The 27,632-nt window shown below is 36.6% G+C and overlaps 1 protein-coding gene and 1 long non-coding RNA gene across 2 annotated transcripts in view; one reads left to right on the forward strand and one right to left on the reverse strand.

The window, feature by feature from the left end:
• LOC136031337 (phosphatidylinositol 4,5-bisphosphate 3-kinase catalytic subunit alpha isoform-like) overlaps positions 1 to 9,680 on the forward strand; it is a 226,435-nt gene extending 216,755 nt beyond the window's left edge. The window contains exon 19 of the mRNA XM_065710827.1: positions 9,438 to 9,680. Coding sequence (XP_065566899.1) covers positions 9,438 to 9,593 — 156 coding nt within the window. The 3' untranslated portion in view covers positions 9,594 to 9,680. The remainder of the gene's footprint in view (positions 1 to 9,437) is intronic.
• A 742-nt stretch (positions 9,681 to 10,422) lies between these two features.
• The window catches only part of LOC136031346 (uncharacterized), a 39,253-nt gene continuing 22,043 nt past the window's right edge, over positions 10,423 to 27,632 (reverse strand). Inside the window, exon 2 of the long non-coding RNA XR_010618496.1 lies at positions 10,423 to 15,076. This is a non-coding gene — a long non-coding RNA (uncharacterized LOC136031346). The remainder of the gene's footprint in view (positions 15,077 to 27,632) is intronic.

Here is a 27,632-nt window from a genome sequence, read left to right on the forward strand (position 1 = left end):
AGTCCACCGGAAGGGTGACCGCCAGTAACTTTTGCTGGACTCAGGAACGCAGTATGATGCTGACTTCGACGCAAAAAATTAAAACTTGAAGCAGTGAGAAGATGCTCCTGGAGACATACCAAATCGTAGGAACCATACAATTCATCAATAACAAAATCCTTATCTTTGGTGCCATTTATATTGAACGAAATAACTAAAACTGATGCACTCATGGGTGAAAGGTGGAGTTGCACTTTATTCGATTCTTAATAACAGGGCAGGAAAAGCTATAGGAAGGGTGTTTTTGGCTGCAGTTTGCGCAGTTGGGATCGGCAATGTATGGCTCATCTTTTGTTGATATGTGTGACCCTCCACAACGAGCACATTTCGGGAGAACGCTGGGACAGGAGTTCTGTAGATGGTCTAGTGATCGGCATTTAAAACAGCATTTGGGTAGGTCCTTAAACTCATAAACAGGAAAAATTTCATAGCCCACCCTGAGGCCATGCTTGAAAAACGTAGATTGAGCAAAAGAATCCAAAAATTCGAGTTTCACAGACTTAGATAGGCCCAGTCTTTTAGCATCTTTGGTACCGTGTTCGCTTCCGAGTACCGTAATGTCAACGTCGGTAGGAATATTACGTGATATACCAAAAAAACGCTTGGAAACCACTGTTGTTGTAGTATCGGAGACTATATTGTGGATTGACGAGCAGAAGTCCTCCGTAGCTGACTTGTCCATATTGATATACCACTTGTCATTGATGGGCTTTACGCTACGTACTAGCTCATGTCCAGTAATTTAGTCTATAGCAGCTTTTCGCTTAAGAGGGTCAGATAAGGCGTCCGGCACCTTTGAGACGATAACGGTTGCATGTGAATCTAGCATTGAAGCCGGCTTGGGTAATTGTGGGAAGCTCAATTCATAATTGTCAAGTTTTGAAGACAGTCCCAAAACAACTTGATGGAGCTCATTAAATTTTGAGAATAGAGAGGTGTAGGCAGTGGGAGGGAGGCAGGGTACTTCCGTAGGACGGTTTATGACGAATGTCGGAACAGCAGTGCCAGTCTCGTCAAGAGATTTCAATAGAGTAATTATGTCGCTGAAATGGCTAACCAGTGCATTATTTCCCTTCCGAATAGGGCAATCTTTATGACCCGGACAAAGCTGCCACAATAACGTCTTTGCCACCTTGGCCGAATTAGAGTTGAAAAACTCCACTCCGTGTCTTTTAATCACGTCATCCTCTGCTCCAATTAGCAAATTGCTCTGAACAAAATTCAGTACCGGCGAATAAACAAGGACAGGATTAGCGTCACTACTGGTAACAGGCATCACGCCTGAAACATGCCACATTTATTTACCAATTACCAAGGGAAGTGTAGGTTTCTGCTACCTATTCCCCGCAGTTTAAAGCAGACACCACTCTCGGCAGGTACTACGGCCCTTGCGACAGAAACCTCCCCTCTTCTGCTCGCTTACTGGTAAAATAAAATGATTCTCGCTTACTGGTTCAAACTGTTCAATAACAATAACTCAATATTTTTTTTTCTACGACTCATACATAAATAGTTCTTTTAATAATCCGCTTATGTAGGTCAAGGTTACACGTCACTTTATCCTTAACCAGTTATTGCGAAACCTTGAATTATAATGAACTAGTTTTCATTCGATGAAAGCTTATACCCGAATGTTGAAATAGTTCACAATTCTTGAGCTAAAAAGGGCTTACTGAATTAATAAGTTTCATAAAATCAATTCTGTTCGTATTGATTCTGCGAACTATGTTCGCTTAATTAATTAGAACAATAAGAACATTTTTTTTAAAGTACTACAAACCTTTAGCGTCAAGAGCGAGGTGTTGTGGAGGAGCAACCCCCTCATATACGTAACAATTTATGTTATTTTGTAAAAAAAAACTGTTTTTTATTTAGTTTCTGGTAGTTTTTTAAATAATGCCAGGAAATTGGGCTACCCCTCCACGGAAAAATTCTTCCTCTCCAAGAATTGATTTTCTAGACAATTCACCCAGTGTAAAATTTCCCCTAAAGAATTCATCCCCTTGAAACTTCTCTCCTCGTAGAGAATTATCCCTGAGGAAAATCCCACTTGCAGAAAATCCCCCCTCCTCCCCCCCCCGAAAAATGTATTCCTAATTCCCAATAACAAATACTATACGTAAACAATAAACAAATTTTATAACTTAGACCTATCCCCTGGGGCTGTGAGAGGGTCATGATATCCGCAAAAACATAGTTATTCGGCCTTCAACTATCTGGAACAAAATGGCTATCTTTAAATTTTGATCGGACGATTTTGAGAAAAAAGGGGTGTGGTATGATGGCTATAATGAGAAAAAGATTAAGTTGGCTAGGGCTCGTTGTGCGGATGAAGGATTACAGATTGCCAAAAATTGTTATTTTGGTCAACCATGTTGCGCTAAACAGAACGCAGGGATATTCTCGCATAAAAAAAAAGAAAAGAAAACGATCCAGATAGGTCAGAAGTCTGAAAAAATTCGTTTAGAGTATTAATTTTTTTTGCAAATGACGTTATTTACTATGTTGTTAGTACATCGTATAAGCATTTCTTATGACATCATATAAATATTTTCTTATATGATATCATGGATAGCATAAATATGATTGTTGAGTTTCCAACGCATTAGTTATTTATATAATATAATGTCTGTTGAAAGGCCCAAAAAACGAAAATTTGCCGTTGCAATTACTATTAATGATGATTCTTTGGAACCAACACCTGAATTATCAAACGTGATAATATGTGAAAATTGACAACCTGGACCATCAATGGCGACAACATCAATACGGGCAGCTAAAGCAAAGGCCATTGCTAAATTGTCTGAAGTAATCAAAATCCAAAAACATGTCAAAAATGAAAATGAAGAGCAAAGATACACGCGGTTATAGAAGACATGCAACACCGAGCAAATGAGCGTGTCAAATAAAAATGAAGACCAAAGACACACGCGGTTAGAAGAACAGCGGCGGCGTGTTAGAAAATGGAAGGCAAAGACACACGTGGCTGGAAAACATGCGACACCGAGCATATGAGCAAGTCAAAGATGAAAATGAAGAGCAAAGACACATGGTTAGAAGACAGCTGACACCGAGCATGTGAGATAATCAATAAAATTCAACCTGGACAGCGTGAAACAAAACGAGTCAAACTTGATAATGATAGTGATTATGTTTGGGATTTAAACATGGATAAAGTCGTTAATGCCTACAAAAAGGTTTGGCGATATGTATTTCATGATAGCGATGATGATTGGGTTTGGGATTTTGACATGGATAATGTCATCAATGCCTACCATGCTTTGAAAGTCAAAAACCTGGACTAGATAAATCATTGGAAGAAAAGAAATTTTTGTCCCACCACCTGAACAATTAAAAGAAACAAAGTTTCGACGATATGTCTTTCATAATGACAAAAGACTAGCAAAGGCAAAAGCAGAAGTTTCTGTCTTACGACCTGAACAATTAAAAGAAACAAAGGTGATCATCACTGCCTACCATACCTTTGAAAATAAAAACCTGGACTAGATAAATCATTGGAAGAAAAAGAAATTTTTGTCCCACCACCTGAACAATCAAAAGAAACAGTTTCGACGATATGTCTTTCATAATGACAAAAGACTAGCAAAGGCAAAAGCAGAAGTTTTTGTCTTACGACCTGAACAATTAAAAGAAACAAAGGTGGTCATCACTGCCTACCATACCTTTGAAAATAAAAACCTGGACTAGATAAATCATTGGAAGAAAAAGAAGCTTTTGTCCCATCACCTGAACAATTAAAAGAAACAAAAGTTCGGCGGTATGTCTTTCATAATGACAAAAGACAAGCCGAGACAGAAGAAGAATTTTTTTTTGTCCTGCCACCTGAAAAATCAAAAGAAGCAAAGGTTCGGTGATTTGTCTTTCATAATGACAAAAGACAAACTGAGGCAAAAGTTAAAGGTTCAGTAAAAAAAAAATTTACAAAGGCACTACTTCTAATTTAAGGTCGATTTTTAAAGTTGATAGTCAATATAGGTGATAAACCTTTTAGAAAGGATCAAGATTTAATAGTTGAGCTGATTATTTAGTAAGTTTATTCGGAAACCGATTTTTTATCATATAATTACCAATATAAAAGAAATTTGCTAGATAGTTTTATTTTAAAGTTGCAATGTTGATAAATAAGAGCTTTCAGAAATTAACATTAAAGTGGACGCGTGAAAGTGTTTTCCAACTGACTATTAATTTCTCTTTTAACATAAAAAAAATTTGTCTGAAAAGGCGATTCTTGGCCCTGCATAATTGTACGGCATTATGGCCCCATCCGAGAATTCAAGTATTAATTTTTAAAGAATTTAATCTCTCTGTAGCTGCAATCCCCTCAATTTTTTCGCTTGATCTTGTTAATATACCAAATTGAAGTTTTTTTCAATAGAAAGTAAGGAGCAACATTGAAAGTTAATAGAAATTACTGCATATATGAGGGGGTTGTCCACTCCTCAACACCTCAGTCTTTACGCTAAAGTTTTTTAGTACATTTGAAAAAGCTTCGTATTGTTCTAATTAAACGAATCTCGTGTATCTGGAGTCGTTCTTAAAGGATTGGGACAAAATTCGAAGTTTTGCTTAAATAACGAGGTGTTTGGGGGGCAACCCCCCTCATATACGTAATACCACGGTGGGGAATGTATGGATCCTTCCCAATATCAAACACTATGCGTAAACAATGGACAAATTTATAATTTAAAGACATTCCCCAGGAGCTGTGGGAGTCGTTTCGTCTCCAAATGCATAGTTATTCGACCTTTCCACTATACTGAACAAAAAGGTTATCTTAAAATTTTGATCAGGTGATTTTGAGAAAAAGTGGCGTGGGAGGGTGCTTAGTTGCTCCAATCTTTTTGGTCCCTTAAAAACGGCACTAGAAGTTTAAACTTGCGTTCGAATGAGCCCTCTTCGGATATTCTAGGACCACTAGGTCAATATGATCACCCCTGGGAAAAGAAACAAAACTAACGAACAAATAAATACGCATCCTTGAACTTTCTTCAGGCGAAAAACAAAAACAAAATTACGCTTGAAATATACGCTGAATCTGATGGTGTGATCTTTTGGGGGTGTTTTTCCTTTTTTTTGAAAATCAAACACATTTTCTCAGGCTTCTGGCCTTTGATGGGTAAGACTAAACTTAATGAAACTTATATATTTGGAATCATAATAAGCCGGTTTTTTTATGTATTTAAATGTGTCCAAATTCCGTTTTTCAGAGTTTCTGTTACTGTTGAGCCGGGTCGTTCCTTACTTACAGTTCGTTACCACGATCTGTTTGCTTAAGCATAGTTTCATACCATCAAGCGTAGGGTTCTATTTAGATGGTAAAGTTGGTGTACTAGGAATCTATTGTAAATCACCAACGTGTATTGGGTACGCCATCGTTAAACATAAAAGAAAGCAGAAGTGGAGAAAAAATGGATGAAAAGTAACAATGGAGAAAGAACAATAAAGGGATGAAATATATTATGCTTTTCCATCATCTGTGTTTGAAACTGCATACATGTTTACTCATTACATGATAGTTGTTTTTATATGTTAATATAACGAAGGTGCTAAACCAGCAAAAAAGACTGGCTAGATCAGATGATTTAGCATTCGATTCGCACAGGCTCAAATCAGGTAATAGGCTTCTTTTGTATGTAGAAAGTCAAATATTGAAGCTATATTCAGATTTTATAAAAGATTTGTCGATGAAAATCGTTATTCGACAATCTTATCCTTGTAAATGGATGAAATAAAAAAAAGTTTTCAACTAAAAGTAAGGAGTAACATTCGAACTAAAAGTGAACAGAAATTAAGTATATGAGAGAGGTTGCCCCCTCCTCAACTCTTCGCTCTTTACGCTAGAATTAGAATTTTTGTTCCATTCATTTAAGAATTAGTCCTGAAACACAAGGTCCGTTTTAAAAGTTCTAAAAAAAAATTCTGCGCAAAGAGGGAGGTATTGAGAAGTAGACCCCCCCCCCCCCCTCCCCATTTGTATAATAGTTTCTGATGGTTTTAAGTTTTATTATTGCCCCTCATTTGCAATTGAAAAAAACTTGTTCGTTTTTTTTTTTTTTTGACCTTTTTTAAATAATGCCGGGAAATCTGCTTCTCCCTCCTTGTAAGATTCCATTATCCACGAAAATTCCTCCCTGGGAAGATTCTTTCACGTAACCGCCGCCCCCGCCAGGAAAATTCCCGCCCCCCCCCCCCAAAAAAAATGTCTACTTCCCAATAACCAATACTACGTGTAAACAATGGGCAAAGTTCATAGCTCGCAGACTCTTGGGGGTCAAGTCATCCGCAAAGACATAGTTATTAAATCTTTCTACTATTTTGAACAAAATTGTTATCTCTAAATTTGGACCGGGCAACCCTAGGGAAAAAGGAGGCGCGGGAGGGGGCCTAGCTGCCTTCCAATATTGAATCCTCTCCCGATATTTTTCGATCGCTGGGTTAATATTTTCACCCATGAGAAAAAAAAAACTCATCCGTGATCTTTCTTCTGGCAAAAAAAATGCAAAATACCATATTTTGGATTGTAGAAGCTTGTAACCTCTAAAGTAAGGCTCTCTGATATGCTAAATCTGATTGAGTGATTTTTATTAAAATCACCTAATTATCTAAGGTTTTTATACTACTTTTTTCAAAAATTTGGCAAATATTATCAGGCTTGTAACTTTTGATGGTTTATATAAAGCTTGATGAATTTGTATATTTTGAATAATCATTAATATCCAATTCTTTTGATGTATCCACTGTTATCAAGACTCTGTTTCTTGGAGTTTCTGTTACCATTGAGTTGCTTCGTTTCTTACTTACAATTTGTTATCACGAACTGTTTGATGTAGAATGGCTATCTCAAACGATTTTCAGACTATCAGACGATTTTGGGGAAGAAAAGGGCATGGGAGGGCGGATAATTGCCCTCAAATCTGTTCGGTCCCTTAGAAAGGGCCCTATAGTTTCTATTTTCCGTTTAAATTAGCCCTTTCCCGGTAATCTAGGACTTCTGGCTCGATATGATCACCAATGAAAAAAAAAGAAGAAGGAAGAACATCTTTGCAGGCATCTTTTGACAAAAATATCCACCTTTTTGTAAGCAGCTTGACATCTCTATAGTATGGTTCGCTGATACGCTGAATCTAGTGGGGAGATTTTCCTTTAGATTCCTTGACTTTTAGGGGGAGTCCCCCTTTTTTTTGAAAATCAGGCAAATATTCTCAGGCTTGTTCATTTTGACGGGTTACACTAAAGTTAATGAATCTTATATATTTGGAATCAGCATAATAAGCCGATTGTTTTTATGTATCCATTGATATCAAAATTCCGTTTTTATGGCACTTGGTATTAACCAAGTGACATATAGCGATCGCAAATTCTGTCGGTCTGTCTGTCTGTCCCGGTTTTGCTACTTTAGGCACTTCGAGGTAAGCTAGGACGATGAAATTAATTTGGCAGGCGTATCAAGGACCGGACCAGATTAAATTAGAAATAGTCGTTTTCGCGTTTTGACCATCTGGGGAGGGAGTGGGGGTTCGGTTAATTCGGAAAAAATAAAAAAATGAAGTATTTTTAACTTACGAACGGGTGATTGGATCTTAATGAAATTTGATGTTTCGAAGGATATCGTGTCTCAGAGGTCTTATTTTAAATCCCGACTAGATCCGGTGACATTGGGGAGAGTTGTGGGGGAACCTAAAATCTTGGAAAACGCTTAAAATGGAGGGATCGGGATGAAACTTGGTGGGAAAAATAAGCAGAAGTTCTAGATACGTGATTGACATAACCGGAACGGATCTGCTATGTTTGGGGGAGTTGGGGGGAGGGGGGGTTAATTCCGAAAATTAGAAAAAATGAGGTATTGTTTACTTACGAAGGAGTGATCGCATCTTATTGAAATTTGAAGTTTGGAAGAAAATTGTGTCTCAGAGCTCTTATTTTAAATCCTGACTGGATCCGGTGACATTGGGGGGAATTGAGGGGGGGGCCTAAAATCTCAGAAAACGGTTAGAGTTGAGGGATCGGGATGAAACTTGGTGGGAAAAATAAGCACAAGTCCTAGATACGTGATTGACATAACCGGAACGGATCCTCTCTCTTTGGGGGATTTGGGGGGGAGTGTTAATTCTGGAAAATTAGAAAAATGAGGTATTTTTAACTTACGAAGGAGTGACCGGATCTTAATGAAATTTTCTTTTTGGAAGGATATCGTGTCTTAGAGCTCTCATTTTAAATCCCAACTGTATCCAGTGACATTGGGGGAGTTGGGGGGGGGCTAAAATCTTGGAAAACGCTTAGAGTGGAGGGATCGGGATGAAACTTGGTGGTAAAAATAATCAGAAGTCCTAGATACGTGATTAAAATAACCGGAACGGATCCGCTCTCTTTGGGGGAGTTGGAGGAGGAGGGTTAATTCTGAAAAATTAAAAAAATGAGGTATTTTTAACTTACGAAGGAGTGATCGGATCTTAATGAAATTTGATGTTTAGAAGGATATCGTGTCTTGGAGCTCTTATTTTAAATCCCAACCGGATCAGGTGAAGGAGAAGTTGGGGGGGGGCCGGAACCTAAAATCTTGGAAAACGCTTAGAGTGGAGGTATCGGGATGAAACTTGGTGGGGAAAATAAGCACAAGTCCTAGATACGGGATTGACATAACCGGAACGGATCTGCTCTCTTTGGGGGAGTTGGGGAGCAGGAGGGTTAATTCTAAAAAAAAGAAAAAAATTGGTATTTTTGGCTTACGAAAGAGTGATCGTATCTTAATGAAATTTCATATTTAAAAAGACCTCAAAACTTAGATCTCTTATTTTAAATCCCGGCCGGATCCAGTGTCATTAGGGGGGGGGTGGAAATCTTGGAAAACGCTTAAAGTGGAGAGATCAGGATGAAACTTGGTGGAAAGAATAAGCACAAGTCCAAGATAGGTGACTGACATAACCGGACTGGATCCGCTCTCTTTGGTGGAGTTGGGGGGGGGGAGTAATTCGGAAAAATTAGAAAAAATGAGGTATTTCTAACTTACGAACGGCTGATCAGATCCTAATGAAATTTGATATCTAGAAGGATCTTCTGCTTTAGAACCCTCATTTTAAATCTCGACCAGATCCGGTGACATTGAGGAGCTCGTGACTCAGAGCTCTTATTTTAAATCCCGACCGACATTAAGCCTCTGATTTTCCTTTTAATGCAATCTTGATTCTTAGAATTTTGCTATGAGCTCTTGGCTCTTCCGACCTCGTCACAAGTGCCATATGAGCTCTTAGCTCTTGTTTTTAGAGTTTTGGTTACTATTGAGCCACATCACTCTTACTGGCGGTTCTTTACCACTAATTGTTTGATTATTCACTGGTATTTCAGTAATTAATAGGCCTTTTATTTTCAATTTCTTCTAGTCAATTGATGATATTGGATACCTTCGTAAAACCCTGGCTGTTGAGCTCAAAGACGAGGATGCACTGAAGTATTTCCAAAGTCGCTTTTGTGAAGCTCACGATGGAGCTTGGACCACAAAATTTGATTGGTTCTTTCATAGTGTTAAACATATGTAAATTTGTGCATACGGTCTGTGTAGTGCCATAAGTGTATATTACATTATCGTTATGTATATTGCCATAAGTATATGTATCCTTTTCGCCTCTTTATTTTTTCGACAAGGAAGGATTAAGGGGTACGCAAGGAAATTGATTTTAGATATTGAGGTTTTTCTCAAAATATTCTTTCAGTATATCCTTCGGACGAAGCCTGACCATGCTCATCTCTTCATCTTTGTCCACTTCTGAAATTTGTCTTGAAGGCTCACCATTTTTCAGCCTGACTATGTTCTCTTTATTTAAAATGACAAACAATTGGTTTTATCAGGATGTGTGTGGGGGGGGGAACTAGAAATGGGCCAAAAAACTATTTGTTCTTGATCAATTTGAAACTTACAGCCATAGGTCCTTGGACAAAGAGAAACTAGCTGTACAAAATAATTTTTCTGGGACTCACTCCGCCCAAAAACTAGGGCTTGTAAAGGGTCTACTTTATTTCTAATGTCTCAAAACCTAAATCCTTAAGTCCTTAGGCTAAGGAGGCCTTAATGCAAGTGTTCGGAGTTTTTACTTTTTCCTATATGCTCACTATTTTTCAGTCAGGAGCACTGAAAAATTCTTTGTGTCGTTCGACATTATTGGTTTTCCTCACTGCTACCACTCGTAACAATGTTGCACAGAACTGCGTCGTGCCGATTCAGTCGAGAACCACGGCATTTATCTTCAGTTCAAGGGTCGCAACCCCTCCAGAGAGAACGCCTTGTCACAGACAGGCTTTAACCAACGACCCCAAAGATTCCATTCTTAAACTTATACTTTGGGCTGTCATTGTTTATAGATAGATAGATAGATTTATAGATAAGTGTATTTCAAAAGCCCAAGAGCCATATACACAAAAAAATTAAATACATAACAAACGAGTAAGGAAATTAAACAACAGAACAAATTATAAGAAACAACGCGAAAGTACCTAATCTAACGTCAAAATGAATTAATTATGTAAACTATTTCTTCTTACTAAGGATTTATCTATATACACTCCCACTCGAAATATTGTGGTTGGGTCACTATTTTGAAGAATACCAGGAAGCATCAAATTAATCCCATGTAAATACTGTTCCCGTAAATCAAAGAAAACTGGGCGTTTCCAGAGAAAATGACCCAAGACTTCATCCTCATCTTTACAAAGCGGACGAACATACCGTCTATCAGGACCAAATATCTTTCTTTTTTTTTTGTTTAACAATTTTTTCTCCTATTCTGGATTGGAAGAAAATATCCCCTAAGCTGAATCCAACGACGTAGAATCATAGCCGGTAAATCAAATTTAAAATAAACTTCCTCTCCAAAAATAGGTTTTGCCTGATTATAATGTTAAGGACTTGTAGAATCTAAAACCAGCAATTGCCAAGGCTGAATTTCCTGACTCTAATATAAATAGTACCTAGCTTTCTAAATTTGTTGGTATATCACTTGAACAAAGACCACTATTCCATAAGTAAGGCATTCCTACTTTTTCTAGCAGTAATTTAATTTAGGATGGCCGCGAGGTTTTTAGACCACTTTTCAACATCTGATCATATGCCGCTCTTACTAATCAATCTTCATTACTCTTAATTAACTTCAACCAGAATCTAAGCATTAAAATAAACCTACGTAGCTTTAGATAAAGCAGGCTCATATAACCTTTCAGAACCTGTGAATGAGTTGTCTGATTTTTATGGCACTTGGTATTAACCAAGTGACATATAGCAATCGCCAATTCTGTCGGTCTGTCGGTCCCGGTTTTACTACTTTAGGTACTTCCAGGTAAGCTAGGACGATGAAATTTGGCGAGCGTATCAGGGACCGGACCAGATTAAATTAGAAATAGTCGTTTTCCCGATTTGACCATCTGGGGGGGAGTGGGGGTCCGGTTAATTCGCAAAAAATAGAAAAAATGAAGTATTTTTAACTTATGAGCGGGTAATTGGATCTTAATGAAATTTGATGTTTGGAATGATATTGTGTCTCAGAGCTCTTATTTTAAATCCCGACCGGATCTGATGACATTGGGGGGAGTTGGAGGGGGGAAACCTAAAGTCCCGGTTTTGCTACTTTAGGCACTTCCAGGTAAGCTAAAACGATGAAATTTGGCAAGCGTATCAGGGACCTGACCAGATTAAATTAGAAATAGTCGTTTTCCCGATTTGACAATCTGGGGGGGGAGTGGGTTGCCGGTTAATTCGGAAAAAATAGAAAAAATGAAGAATTTTTAACTTATGAGCGGGTGATTGGATCTTAATGAAATTTGATGTTTGGAACGATATTGTGTCTCAAAGCACTTATTTTAAATCCCGACCGGATCTGATGACATTGGGGGGAGTTGGAGGGGGGAACCTAAAATCTTGGAAAACACTTAGAGTGGAGGGATCGGGATGAAACTTGATGGGAAAAATAAGCGCAAGTCCCAGATACATGATTGACATAATCGGAACTGATTCGCTCTCTTTGGGGTAGTTGGGGGGGGGGAGTAATTCTTAAAAATTAGAAAAAAAGAGGTATTTTCAACTTACGAACGGGTGATCGGATCTCAATGAAATTTGATATTTAGAAGGATATCGCGTCTTAGAGCTCTTATTTAAATCCCGACCGGATCTGGTGACGGGGGCGGGGAGTTGGGAGGGGGAAACCTAAAACTTGGAAACACTTAGAGTGGAGGGATCGGGATGAAACTTGGTGGGAAAAATAAGCACAAGTCCTAGATACATAATTGACATAACCGGAACGGATCTTTCTGTTTTGGGGAGTTGGGGGGGGCTAGGGTTAATTCTGAAAAAATAGAAAAAATGAGGTATTTGTAACTTACGAAGGAGTGATCGGATCTCAATGAAATTTGGAAGGATACCGTGTCTCAGAGCTCTTATTTTAAATCCCGGCTGGATCTGTTGACATTGGGGGGAATTGAGGGGGGGCCTAAAATCTTGGAAAACGCTTAGAGTGGATGGATGGGGATGAAACTTGGTGGAAAAAATAAGCACAAGTCCTAGATACGTGATTGACATAACCGCAACGGATCCGTTCTCTTTGGGGGAGTTGGGGAGGGTTAATTCTGCACAAATTAGAAAAATGAGGTATTTTTAACTTACGAAGGAGTGATCGGATCTTAATGAAATTTGAAGTTTGGAAGTATATCTTGTCTCAGAGCTCTTATTTTTAATCCTGACTGGATCCGGTGACATTGGGGGGAATTGAGGGGGGACCTAAAATTTTGAAAACGCTTAGAGTGGAGGGATCGGGATGAAACTTGGTGGGAAAAATAAGCACAAGTCCTAGATACGTGATTGACATAACCGGGACGGATCCGCTCTCTTTGGGGGAGTGGGGGCGAGGGTTAATTCTGAAAGATTAGAAAAATGAGGTATTTTTAACTTACGAGTTAAGAAGGAAACATGTTTGAGAAGGAAGCATGATAAGAATACAATATGCATAACAATTGTAGCAAACAGATTTTGCATGGAACTCCCTATATTTTACCCCCCCCCCTTAATGTGTAAATATACAGTCGAAATTATATATTTCCCCTCTATTCTCCCAATGCGTCTCTCTTGTTTCGCACCTTGTACTTATTAATTAAATTAACTGTTTAAAAGAAGAACCGGAAAACAAGTGATGGGTGACAGAATGCATTGGTTTTATATAATTTGGACTATATATTTGCTTTTTAGGGGAAGGTGGGTTGGCGGTAAAGTATAGGGGGGATCCATGCAAAAGGTGTTAGCTACAGCGATTGTGCTGTAACCCTAAGCTGTAACTATTGCTGACGAAATTGGAATTCCCTAAGAAGCAAAGTCCTGCGGATGTAACTGTTCCAGTCATCTATGCAGTCAGCACAGTAAAGGGAAAATATTTTTACACTGTGACAGTCATCAATGATGATTTTACATTCATGAACTTAGCTATTGACTTTTAATTAGTTCCCATGTCCTTTGGGCACAGACAACGGGGACCCCAGTTATTGCTCACCTGTTTCAAAGGCCGCCTTTTCAAATGCGCAATTTAAATACGTATTTAAAACGTTTTCCATGAATTTGATGAGCAGGTCATTCAAAGAATCTATGTCAAAAGATAAGGATAAAATTGTAACTGAAATGTATGAAAAAATTCCTACCTATAAAGAACGGTATCGATAATTCAAAAAGGCAAGGTAATCATTTTTGATATTATTCTAAAGTCGGGTGTTAAATATTTCGATAGCCTTGTAGACTCAAAGGACTGCAGGTAACATACACAGGCTCTTGGTTTGTTTTTTAGGGGGGGGGTGATTAACTTAAAAAACAACGAAAATTGGTTCTATTAGTCTGTGGCCTTTTGAAAGAAAATTACTGGTACTTATGTATTATACCTAACACACTCAAGAAGTGCAGTTACGTTAATCATAATGAAATACACCAAAACATGATGTAAATATAATACTTTAGTTTATATAATAGTATAATTTGGGCTATATATTTGCAAATTAGGGGGGGGGAGAGAATATATCTCAGAAATGGGTTAAAAACCTTACCTCCACCCCCCCTGATGTACACATATTTGGCGCAAATCATACAAGTCCAATGCATTCTGTCTCCCGTCATTTGTCCTTGTGGCTATGAAACCGGTTTGGTCAGATCGTACATTCAGCTAACAGCTCGACTGTTTGGTATGTTACTTGGCCTAAGTAACAAATTATTTTATGGTCTTTCCAAACATCAGGGTGGTTTATCTGACACTACCCCCCCCCCCTCTTTCGTTAGTTTATTTCAGCTTAGGGTAAATGTTTAGTTTCGTCACAAGTTTTCTAAAGTGTGTATTACTGCATCTAGCAAGATTCTGATGATCGCAAACAGTAAAGAAACAACAAATACTGAATACAATACTTTACAACATGCCCTTAGTAATCTTCGACTTCTACAGCTCATACACGAGCCCACTACAATTAACGGCTCAACAATAGATCTGATTTTTACAAACATACTTTCTGATCAACAACATTGTAGAGTCCTAGAACAATATTACAGCGACCATTATCCCATTTTCATCACTTTTCCAAAATGTGCTAAAAAAGATAAAACATCAAAAAGAAAAATTCGACTAGAATACAACAATGAAACAATAAAAACAAGAAGAATACAATAGAATTCATGAAGAAGAAAAAAAAACGCCGAATGTAACTAATTTATCTTCTTTACAGGTAGAATACCGAACAAGAAGAGACTACAGAAACACTGTATTTTCAAGTTTATCTTTATAATAATTGCCAATAAACAAAGTACAGCAAATTCGATAACTCTAGTACCGAGTCTAATTTTAGGTTCTGACCTTCTCACAAGTGCCATATGAGCTCTTAGCTCTTGTTTTTCTAAATAACAACTTCGCTCTTTTCAGTAATCAGCCTTACTCCTTTATTTGCAAATATTCTTCTATGAGATCCAAAAGCGTCCGTAGATCTTGCGGTTGATTTGCCACCAAAGCAATATCATCTGCAAATAATAAAAGAGTTAGTTTTAAAGTTCCTAGACTAAGTTTCGGTGCCCATCTATTCTCTAGAAAGTTAACATCATTTATAAAAATATTAAACAACTTAGGAGAAAGGGTGCTGCCCTATTTTGCTCCCAGCTTAATATCAAAAGGCTTCAAAAACCAGTTACAAACTTGTACGATTCCACCCACGCAAATATACATACTATCAAACTAATAAATAAAAGGGTAGCCCAATTCTTAGCATGGCATCTTTCAATAAAGACAAGTTTATTCCTTTCCATATTTATTTAATAATGCCTTTAAAATAAACATACTATCCGTCGTCCCATACCCTGTCCTGAAACCTCCTTGTTTCTCATGTATTATATTATTTTTATTTTACAAATTGGAAAGTCTGGTATCTAATATTTTCTTCAATACCGTATTTAAAGCAGGGACAAGCGCTATTAAATGATGATTCTCATGAGCCTTTGGAAGTCTTTTCTTCTCTGCTTCGAGCTGGTTGCCACGTTCATAAGAGACTGCTAGGTTGGATTTCACATTTTCCAGATCTCCTTTAATTTCTTCATTTGCTTTAGCATTGTTAGATAACTGTGTAGTAATGCTACTTAACTGTCCTAGTACGGCATCAATGCTGTACGAAAGTTCAGAAATCATATTAACTTTCTGCGAAAGCGCCGGTAATAAATCCGGTTTAAAATTAATTTCTCGCAAAAACTGGTCACTTTGCTTTTTCTCGGCCTCTCGTGCTTGGTCTGCCTTAGAAACTTATCAATGTACAAAATGTAGACCTTATCACTCCTTAATTTGATCCAGTACCGTTACCTAGCAATAAAACTGTTTTTCTCCATTCGAAAAAATCACAATATTGGCACAAAGCCACGCAGTTAAAAAATGATATTTCAATCCTGGTTCAACTAGTCGATTACACGAGGTGTCTAAATTTAAGCATGGATTTTATCCTAAAGAAGTGAAAAACTTGTTTTGTAGTTAACTCCTTGAACTCTGAATGAAAACTGATATATATATTGGATTATTTCAAATTGTCAACTAAAAAGGAATTGGTATTCCAGATGAGTATCTACTCGTGTTTGGGAGAAGAAGAGGGAACATGTTTGATATTAGTTGCTCTAATGCTGGATTTGTAGAAATCCTAATTACCTCATTGACAATTACATTTGTACGGTACAATGTTACAGACTGGTTTTCCAATTCTCATGTATTGTTATTGGAACATGGGTATTTCTGAATATAAACTTTGAACATACCCCTAGGATTCACTGATAACTTTTGCAGTTGTGACTCATTTCACCCCAAGTTTTTCAGGAAGGGGGGTGTTATAATAAATGTGCGTTACAGTGTAAGTAATCTTTGTAAGTTTTGTATATTGTTTGGGTGTAGATTTTATTGAAGAATGAACCAATTGACATTTAAATTAATTCAAAATTGGTATTGAGATAAAAAAAATTCTTCCTAGAAAACGAGATTATACTCTTAAAAAAACAACAAAACTGATTTCCTCATAATCTCTGTGGTTATTTTTGATAACCATAAAAGGCACGTATCCAGGGAGAGTTAAAAAAACGATAACCTTTTTAAAAACATAAAAGATATGTATCCAGGGAGAGTTTTAAAAAAAAAATCTTATTTTTTAGATAACCATAAAAGGCATGTATCCAGGGACTTTTCTGACCCATTGTCTTTAAGGGTCTCAAGATTTTGATGGTTATGAAGATTATGATGTTGCACGAAATTATCAAACTAATTTCTCAGGTCTTCAATTTCTTGCAGTAATGACAACATAACGTCTCCTTCTTTTACATGGGATTGAAATGTCATACAATAGGCTTGCAAACCTATCAGATTTATATCTAAAGAAATAACGTGAGATATTATAGAAATATAATAGAATTGTATCTAATGATATAATTATGAAAGTCACTCCCTATTTCTTTTACTATAATTTTATAGATTTTACATGACCATACAAATTAGTTTTTTGGGTTTTGCAAGCTTCGAACCCCTCTCCCCATCTTATATATATATATATATATATATATATATATATATATATATATATATATATATATATATATATATATATATATATATATATATATATATATATTGCTTTGCTGACTCGAATATATGTGAAAACATAGAAAAGAAGCGAACTAATTATGTTACCATCAAAAGAAACAATGGGCAAAAGTGCATAATCATAATTTTTTTCCTGGCACATAGGAAGATTCACCTTTCTGGGTCTCTGCCTCCCCCATCTTCCTAACCGAATTTCTTTTTACATGCCGGATTTCACCTTGTTTAATGAACTGGTGATTGACGGAAATGTGGTACAGATGCCAACAAAAAAGGAGCTCACTTCCGTAACCGATAACAAGGTACCATCCTCTTTCAATACCCTTAAGTCACTGGGTGTCGTTTTACAAGCAAATCTTTTTATTGACAAATGCCATTTGTATGGATCTGTCGTAAGTAAGGGCATAACAACGAGCCATAAAATGTCTCGTTGTTAGCTAAAATGTTTTAATCTTGAAATCTCAAAACTAGAGATTGGGTTTTTGCCAGTTATAACCAAAAGACGCTTTGTAAGACTTTCAAAGTGGCCAGTTCACACCAAATGCAATGAAAATGAAATAAAATCCTTACAAAAAATTATTACAAAATGACTTAGTTTGTAAACATGAAACTTGTATAAACAAGTGTACGTAAATCCTTTGGAGATTTACATTTTGGGGATTTGGAGATTACATGTCTATGAAAAAAACTTTGAAGAAAATCCTTTTCTTACGACATCTCTGGAAAAACTAGGATGTTAAAAAATACATATATACCGAAAAAAAACACGACTTTATTGAAAAGCGATTTTTTTTCTTTTTTACCTAAATGGCCAGTTGGGAAAAGTTTTGTTATAAAATGTGTTTTTTTTTTGCCACCTTATGTTTCAAATTTCTAACTTGTTTTTCTTTTTTACCCTTTTATCATTATGTTCAGGCACATGGGAAGTCTCATTCCGACATAAAGTGTCCAGTTGGCAACCCTGCTCCATGCCTGCCACTTGGGCTCATCCCAAGCACCTCTTGGCCTCTAGTGCCGTAGATGGTCGCTTTATCTTAGAGCAGGCTGCTTACTGGGCATGGAGAACAAAATTTGTCCTATCCCAAGATAGTTCTAAATATTTTTTTTCCCAATTGGCTTAAAATATTAAAGAATATGTAAACTACAAAGATGATCTCAAAGTAGATAACGAATTTTGAAGAAAAAATAACTTGCATTGTGACACAAAAAAAAATTGTCTAGCAGATCAGCGTTAAGCTTCACAAGGTTAAATAAATCTTATTGAAGAAACAAACTCTGGAAATAATTTTTTTTATACATATGCCATGTTCATTTGTTGTTGTTTCTTGGAATTAAGAGAAATTTTTATTTTATTCAGTCTTCAATCATTTTAAGCCAAAAAGATAAAGCACTTTTTGTCCATTACATAGCTTCTCAATTCAATGCAGTAATTTATCTTCAATATGTTTGTCTTAACTACTGTCTTCTTGGAGATATTTAAACCATTCTAGACATTTTATACCAATCTAAGATGAAACAAGTTTTGGCCTTTTTGGGCATTACGATCGATCTAGCAAACAAGAATCAAGTTTTTTCGTCTATACAACGGTACCCCTTGCCCCAAAAACTTACAGATAGATTTCAAACTTTCTAGAAATAAAAGAAATACCAGACTTTTAGAGTCTTTTTTCTCTACAAGCCAGCTCTTTTTCTTTTCTTTTTTTCTGTATTGAAGTCCTATATCCCAATGACTGATAGATGTAATTATCATGGTAACCAGAAAGTCTTCACCCATTGTTGCGCTCCATTTCCGAGGACTTAGTACCCCTAATTTCAAAATTTCCTTATATTTTAGGGCTGTCTTCCCCCTGAACTTTCAAAAGTTGATTTCAAGCCTTTTAGAAAAATGGCTTATTTTAGAGGCGGTTCATATTTTTCAACTTTTTTTTACATCGAATGTCCTCAATCAAAGAACTTACTCATAAAAGTTTCAAGCCAATGAAAAATAAAGTTGATCTATTTTTACTTTTTTTGTGAAGCTGGTAGCCTAAGCCTACTTTTAAATTGACTCAAATGTTTTGCGCTGCTTAAGTAGAGAGTGATGTGGGCACCATGTTTCTTTCAGACCAGGGCACTTCATCTCGAAGGAATTGTCGTATAAACTTCATTTAATTTGAAACTGAAAGTTCTAGTGTGCTTTTTAAAAGTCGAAAGTGACTGGAGGGCTTCCAATTCATGCTCCAAGCTGTTCCTAAGATATTGCTGATATACCCTTATGACGATTTCGAAAGTCAACTTACTCTTCAATATTCCCTGAATTTTTTACCTTCATATTCTTAGGCTTAGTTGTAGTCATAATAGTTGTAATAGGAGTAGCAGTAGTGGTATTTTTTATTAGTAGTAAAAGTAGTAGCTTGCACATATTGCCTTTTGGTCAGTTGAGCAACCACCTCATGATTCTCTGGGAGTTTAAACTTAGTACGCTAAGCCGTTCCTATGATATTGCTGATGTGCCTTTTTGACAACCGATAAGCACATGGTGTATTTTGATCCCACTTTATAAGTGATGTATGAGGTAAAAACAATAATTTCCTTTGACTAGTATAGCGCGCTGTAGGAGTGCTGGTAAAACTAAAATTGGAAATTATGAGTCCGGAAGGAGTGTATAAAAAATACAAAAAAAGTGATCAATGATTAATAAAAAAGTAATGTTTGAAGTTAATAAAATAATGTCTTCGAGAATTAAAAAAAAATTGAAATTGTTGTAGGGTAAAATAATGGATAGTTAATTTTTAAATTTTTTGATTAGAGTTAAAAAAAAAGTCGGGGAAAAACGAAAGAAAAGAGACACTTCGGTGCTACAAATGCAAAAATCTGATTATTTTTTTGTTGCCTAAGAGCCTTAGAAAAACCTGCAGGTAGGTGTTTTTGATCCTAGTAATTCCCAGTAGTTGCCGATTTTGCATCACCTATTGTACATCTCGGAGCGTCATGCGAGGAGGAGATTTTAAGAGTCTTGGTATCAAGGCCGTGTACAGACTCAAGAAGCAGCTTCCTTACTTGCATCAATAATAGGAAGTGAAAAACTTATTTTAGTGTATACGGTTTTGTCATTCTCTTCCTACAATGTGCTATATATATGAACAATGAAGTAGTGGCAAAATTTCTTAAGATTTTTAACCTGCTCATTCCCCAGTTTTTATCATGCAGCTGTGACTTACTAAATTAGGCATTACTTAGAGTTTCTCAAAGCTCATGATTGTAAAGGTCTTGCTAAAAAAAATTCTAAGAGGAATGGGCAAATTAACTATCCTCTAACAGACTTTAGCTTTACACTCGCATTGGAGGATCTTTCTAGTGAACAATGGCATTTTCAGGAAGGAAAAGGTCTTCTCTCCATCTGTGCTGATGTATGATTGTTCAGTGTTAAATTTGTATTCAAAATACCATTTAAAATGTCATAAGACACTTTTGAATTTTATCTGATGGACAAAAACCGAATGAACAGACTTCAATTGCAAAGATGTTCTTTTCAAACAGTTCGTGGTAACGAACTGTAGTAAAGAGCGACCCGGTTCAATAGTAACCAAAACTCTAAAAAATGGAATTTTGATACCAATAGCTACATCAAAAGAACCGCAATTTTAATGCTGAGTTTAAATATATAAGTTTCATCAAGTTTAGTCTTACTCATTAAAAGTTACGAGCCTGAGAAAATTTGTGTTATTTTAGAAAATAGGGGTAAACACCCCCTAAAACACATAGAATCTTAACGAAAATCCACACCATCAGATTCAGAGTATCAGAGAACCCTACTGTAGAAGTTTGAAGCTCCTATCTACAAAAATGTGGAATTTTATATTTTTTGCCAGAAGGCAGATCACGGATGCGTGTTTTTTTGTTTTTTTGTTTTTTTGTTGTTTTTTTTTCCCAGGAGTGATCGTATCGACCCAGTTGTCCTAGAATATTGCGTTTCAAGTTCCTATTTACAAAAATGTGGAATTTTGTAGTTTTTGCCAAAGGCAGATCACGGATGCGTGTTTATTTGTTTGTTTGTTTGTTTTTTTCCCCCAGGGGTGATCGTATTGACCCAGTTGTCCTAGAATGTTGCGAGAGGGCTCATTTTAACGGAAATAAAAAGTTCTAGTGCCCTTTTTAAGTGACCAAAAAAATTGGAGGGCACCTAGGCCCCCTCCCACGCTAATTATTTTCCCAAAGTCAACGGATCAAAATTCTGAGATGGCCATTTTATTCAACGTAGTCGAAAAACCTTATAACTATGTCTTTGGGGACGGCTTACTCCCCCACAGTCCCCGTGGGAGGGGCTACAAGTTACAAACTTTGACCAGTGCTTACATATAGTAATGGTTATTGGGAAGTGTACAGGCGTTTTCAGGAGGATTTTTTGGTTGGGGCAGGGGGGGGGGTGAGAAAAGGGGGATATGCTGAGGGAACTTTTCATCGAGGAATTTGTCATGGGGGAAGAAAATTTCCATGAAGGGAGTGCAGGATTCACTAGCATTACTTAAAAAAAAACAATGAAAAAAATAAATATGAAAAAGTTTTTTCAGCTGGAAGTAAGGAGCAGCATTAAAACTTAAAACGAACAGAAATTATTACCCATATGAGGGGCTCACCTCCTCCTAATACCTCGCTCTTTACGCTAAGATATTTTTAGTAATTTCAACTATTTATTCTACGGCTTTTGTGATTTAGGGGTCATTCTTAATGAATTGGGACAAAATTTAAGCTTTAGTGTAAAGAGCGAGGTACTGACGGGAGGGGGGCGAACCCCCTTATATATGTAATAAAAACATGAGAATACACAAGTTCTTTACGTAAGCTAATTTATAAGTTACGTATATCTTATACTAATAAAAAGATTCGTAAAACATTAAAAGTTCTAGTTGCGTCTTTAATTAACCGAAAATCGGAAAGCAACTAGGCTTCCTCCCCAACTCTTTTGCTCTCAAAATCATTCGATCAAAATTATGAGAAAGCCATTTAGCCAAAATTAAAACATGCATTGATTCAAAAACGTTCAGAAATTATATAAAAAAAACAAGTTTTTTTAACTGAAAGCAAGGAGCGACATTAAAACTTAAAACGAACAGAAATTACTTCGTATATGAAAGGAGCTGCCTCCTCATCAACGCCCCGCTCTTTACGCTAAAGTTTTTTACTGTTTTAAAAAGAAGAGTTGAGAGAAAGAGTCAAACTTTAGCGTAAAGAGCGGGGCGTTGATGAGGAAGCAGCCTCTTTTATATACGAAGTAATTTCTGTTCATTTTAAGTTTTAATGTCGTTCCTTACTTTCAGTTAAAAAGACTTGTTTTTTTTTTTATTTAATTCAGTATAAAAACGGCATTGGATATACCATATCACTAACAGGTGCCACTCACAGTAGAAACTGTTCTGAACAATAGTTCTCTTCTTTTGGACTTTCTGGATTGATGCCGCTGCAGATGTTAAACGACCCTCTATATTAAAAAAAAAACAAAACAAAAAAAAAACAACTCAATCTTGCTTATCAGTTCTGTGTTCATATCGTGCTTAGTAAAAATCAAATAAAAGTAATCATTGGAACATTTTTGCCAACTCGACAAAAAGTCAAGTAATGTGTTAATTTTAGTCTTTTTTTTTTACGAGTGATAAGAATTCCAGCGGCATCTAAGCTTTAATCTTATTCGAAATGTCACTTTCTTATTATCAATCAAGCTTCAAATATATGGGCAACCTTTTTGATAATTTTCCACAACACAGAGGAGGTCTTTCGGCGATTCACTTCATTCACATAATTTTCCACAAGCGATCGATTGAGTCGGAATCCTCAATTCACGTAGAAATTAATGTGTTAAGTAAACAGAATTAGAGGGTGTACTTTTTGCTACAAATACAAAGGCTCTTCGAGAATGAGTAATGAATAACAAAATCGCTGTTAAGAGAAAATCCAAGCGACAGGTAGTATTCAGCACGTGGCCAAGATAACTGGTATCACAGGAATTGACAGACCTAGGTAAGGCGTGAATGATCAAGTTTTGGCCTTTAAGTGGCAATTCCTATGGACTGGATAACAAGCGTTCTGCTCATCGAGAAGTTCAAAATAATCTAAAATAAGATCTATTTTTCCATGTTTTAATGCGTTTTCATTAAGGTAAATGAAAAAGAATGAATGTCTGACCAATAATAAATGAATGAAAACATCAGCTGAAAGTAAGGAACAAGATTGAAACTGGAAATAAATAGAGATTGTTCTGGGTATGAGGAGGACAGCCCCTTCATGAACCCTCATTCTCTGCGGCAAAGTTTAACTTCTTTAAAAATATTTATCTTTCCAAATTAACACCCTTTTGTATCAGGAGTCGTTTTTAAAGAACGGGAAAAGAAAGAAAAACTTTAGCTCCCGTTATATATGGATTAGTTTCTGTTCGTTTAAATTAAATGTTTTTCCTTAATTTCTTACTTTCAGTTGATTTTTTCTGATCGTTTCTTAAGCCATGCTAGAATATCTCCTTCCCCTTTTGCGTAAAATTGCCCCTTGGATAGTTCCCACTTTCGAGAATTCTGCTCCCAAGAATTTACCGTATTTTCGAAGAACAAATATTATGTGTAAACATTTGGCAGCATGGATAACGTTTAACCCTTTGCCCAGGAATTCTGGGGAGTCTTGTCATCCCCAGAGGCATAGTTGTTAGATTTGTCAACAATGGTAAATCAAATGGATATCTCAAAATTTCGTTCGGATTCCCCTCGGAAAAGGGGCATGGGAGGGGGCAGGTTGCCATCCAGACTTTATGGTCACTCAAAATGACACTAGAATTTCTGTACGAGTGCTCTCTCCCGATTTTCCACGACTAAAAGTTCGATTACCCTTGGAAAAAAACATGCATCCTTTATCTTGTTTTGAAAAAAAAATCCATATTTTTGTAGATAAAAGTTTGAAACCTCTGCAGCAGGTTTCTCTGATATGCTGAATCTGAAAATGTGATTTTCATCAAGATTAATAAACTTTTGGGGGTTTTTTAAAACCCTCTTTTGAAAATCGGACACATTTTCTTAGGCTTGTAGCATTTGATAGATTAAACTGAACCTATCTAATTTTAAACATTTGGAATCAGCATAAAAATTCTGTTATTTTAATGCAAAAACTGCTATCAGAATCCTATATTTTTTAGTTTTGGCTACTATTGGGTCAATATGCTCTATGCTTACAGTTGGCTACCATGAACTTTATGATAACCGCAATACCGGTCTAAATATGAAACCCATATCTAGTTGAAATTTATTATAAACTTTAATCTGGGACTTGAACTTTCAGTCTCAAAGGTCAAGAAAGTCAATATCGTTTCCAGAAATGGTAAAGCTATAATTTTTCATAAAAAAAAAAAGAAATTTGGCAGGAGAGTTCAGGGAACAGAATAAAAAAGATCAGTGTAACCTGAAAAGAAAAGATAAGACATAAGTTATTAATCTTGGTGATAAAGCATAGCTAAACTCCATTATTCGTTTTGACTGGTTTTGGTATTTTACCCACGTTGGGGCAGCCATTTGCGCAAATACTGCATAGTATTTCTTTTTAATATTAATTTCGCTTTTTTAGATTATGGCAGGGGTTTAATTTGCTATTTGGCAGGGGGCAACTGTCCCCTTCAGACCCAAGCCTGCTCATCCAGATCTCAGTTCTCCCTTAGCTAAAATTTTGTCTCTGCAAAAATATGGTTTAAACCACGATAAGCCTGCATAATTTGAGTATGCAGAGAAAAAGGCCAGTCTTGTTTAGCACATCTTTGCCTTTACGGTAGGCTATGGCTCAGGTTTTACTGTCATTTTCCCTCGATTTGCAAAAATTGTCTCCAATTTGCTCTCCTCAAGGGTCTTGACAAAATTATGCCAAAGGTTTGCGATTTTTCTCTTTTAGTTATTTGTTTACTTTTTTCTGTACTAATGATGTAATTTGTATATATATTAATCCCACCAATTACTCCATCCGTAATTATAAGCCATCCGTTTGGGACTTATTATTCCGTTGCATTATTTAATTGTATGTAGATAGAATGTACATGTATGTTTAGATGTATGTTGACAAATTTGAGACATTCAAATCTGGAACACATAGAGGATTTTTTTGTGTGTGGGGGGGATTCTACAAACAAATAATCTTAAACGATAATTTAAACAATGAATGTTTTGAAATTAGGAAAAATTTGGAACTTAGGAATGGGAGTGGATCCATACACCTTGTGTAACTTTCCAGTTCAAATACATTGCGAGACTCTTTCAGTTTTTCGAACCATCGTCCTTTACTTAAACACATTTATTCCGCAAATATTTTGCAAATTTCTTTTATTTGAAAACATGTAGTCTACTCGTTTGAAACCCAGTTGTGAATTTTTTAAAGTACTCATGTAAAAAAAGAAAAGAAAAAAATCTTGGGGGGGGGGAATGACAGTGCACACATTCTTTAAGTTTTAAAAATTATCTCGTCAGTATATGGAAGAAATGTATCAACATTGATGAGTCACAGCCAAAATATTCATCAATGATGAAAAATCGAATATTATTTTGCACGCTAATGATTTTCAAATTATTTTGTTATGAGCTAATTTAAAGATCATCTGAACATTATTAAAAGAAATAGCTAAGCTTGTCTTAGCAGCTAGAAAACCACACTCACCAAACAAAGGGAACTAATTCATTGGTTTCAAGCTCCTATCCACAAAAAATGTGGAAATTTACATTGTTTGTAAGAAGAAAGGTCATTAGAAAGGTTTTTTCCAATAGGTCATCGTTTCGATTTAATGGTCCTAAAGATCAGGAGAAGGCTTATTCAAACGGAAATACGTGCTTCAGTTTCCTGATGATGCCAAGATTGCGAGAGAGTTTCAGCTCCACAGCCTGGATGTGGTCTAGAAAGGAGAGGTTTTCGTCCAGGAGTAAACCTAGATACCTCGCAAAACCCGTTTCTGGCTGCCTGATCGTTCCTCTAGAAGTTGTAATTCCAGTTATATCTGGATGAATAGTTCCAATCCTTGAAAAGAATAGCACACACGATTTGTCGACATTTATTACAAATCGATTTGCATGCATCAATACGTAAGTTTCTTCTAAGACAATATCTAGTTTTCTGTGGAGTGACGTCATGCCAGAGTCACAGGAGGCCATTGTAGTATCGTCGGTGAATGCCAGCAGCTCACTAGAGTCGTTGTCATTATTTGAAGTGTCTTCACCGCAGCAGAGTTTGCAGCACCGTGAGGTCCTGAAATTTGGGTTCAGAACACGACTTAGGTCATTCACATGAATCAGAAATAACAGTGGACCTAGTATCGACCCCTGTGGCTCACCGAAATTTACCACGATATCGTTCAACGGATCTTCTCCTATGTACATGCGCCGATTGCTAAGGTAGGACTGGAACCATTTCAGTGCCTCTCCTCTAACGCCGATTTGTTCTAGTTTACCTAGTAGAATTCCATGATCCATACTGTCGAATGCTTTTTGATATCAAGTAAAATAGCAGCTGGCAAAAGTCCCAGGTCAAGAGCTTTGTTGATAAATAATAAGCTCAGTGACGTCAGCGCATCTTCAGTTGAATGTCCCAGTCTGAATCCAAATTGTCCTTGGTTGAGGAATCCCTTCGCTTCGAGAAAAGAGTAAATTTGATTCTTCATAGGTTTTTCGAAGACTTTGGAAAATACCGGGAGAATTGAGATGAGTCGAAAGTTAGATGGGTCATATTGAGGGCCACCTTTATGGAGAGGTACTATTCCTGCTTTCTTGAGGAGTGATGGAAATACTCCCTTCCGCAATGAGAGGTTTATCAAATGTGTTAACGGTTGTAATACAGACAGCAACACTGCTTTCAACACTTTCGTGTGAACACGGTCGAATCCGGGCGCTGATGTACCTCTCAAGTTTTTGACAATCATTGAGACGTCGAGGGAAGTTACGGGAATGACTGCCATTGACTTAACACACGCTGAACCTAGAAAATCCTTGTAGGATTTTGCTTGGGATGTTACTGTGTTCGCCGTTTTCTCTCCAATGCTGGCGAAGAAAGTGCAAAGTGCTTTCGCAACTTCGGTTTGCTCAGTAAAGGTTTTCCCATCAACAGTAATTTTGGAGGGTAGTTCAGGTTTTTGGTCGTTGGGTCGTAACGGTGAATTAATTGTTTTCCAAACTTTCCTTCCGTCCTTACCACTTTCAGCTAGTTTTGTATTAAAATATTCTCTTTTGGCCTTTCTGAGAATTGATTGGAGGCATTTCTTATAAGACTCATAGATTTCTAGGCTAGCTATACTTGGTCGGTTACGGTAATTAGCCCAAAGCTTGTTCTTCTTATTAATACATCTGAGTAAACTCTCAGTAACCCACGGATAATTTTTTTTCCCATGTTTAGTTGCTTTTTCTTAAAACAATGTGCTTTGTATAAAGTTGTAAACGTATTATGGAATGCTTCGAAACCTTCGTTCAAATCTTCTTT

This window comes from Artemia franciscana, chromosome 1, assembly GCF_032884065.1.
Source record: "Artemia franciscana chromosome 1, ASM3288406v1, whole genome shotgun sequence".
In the NCBI taxonomy this organism is placed as follows: Eukaryota; Metazoa; Arthropoda; class Branchiopoda; order Anostraca; family Artemiidae; genus Artemia; species Artemia franciscana.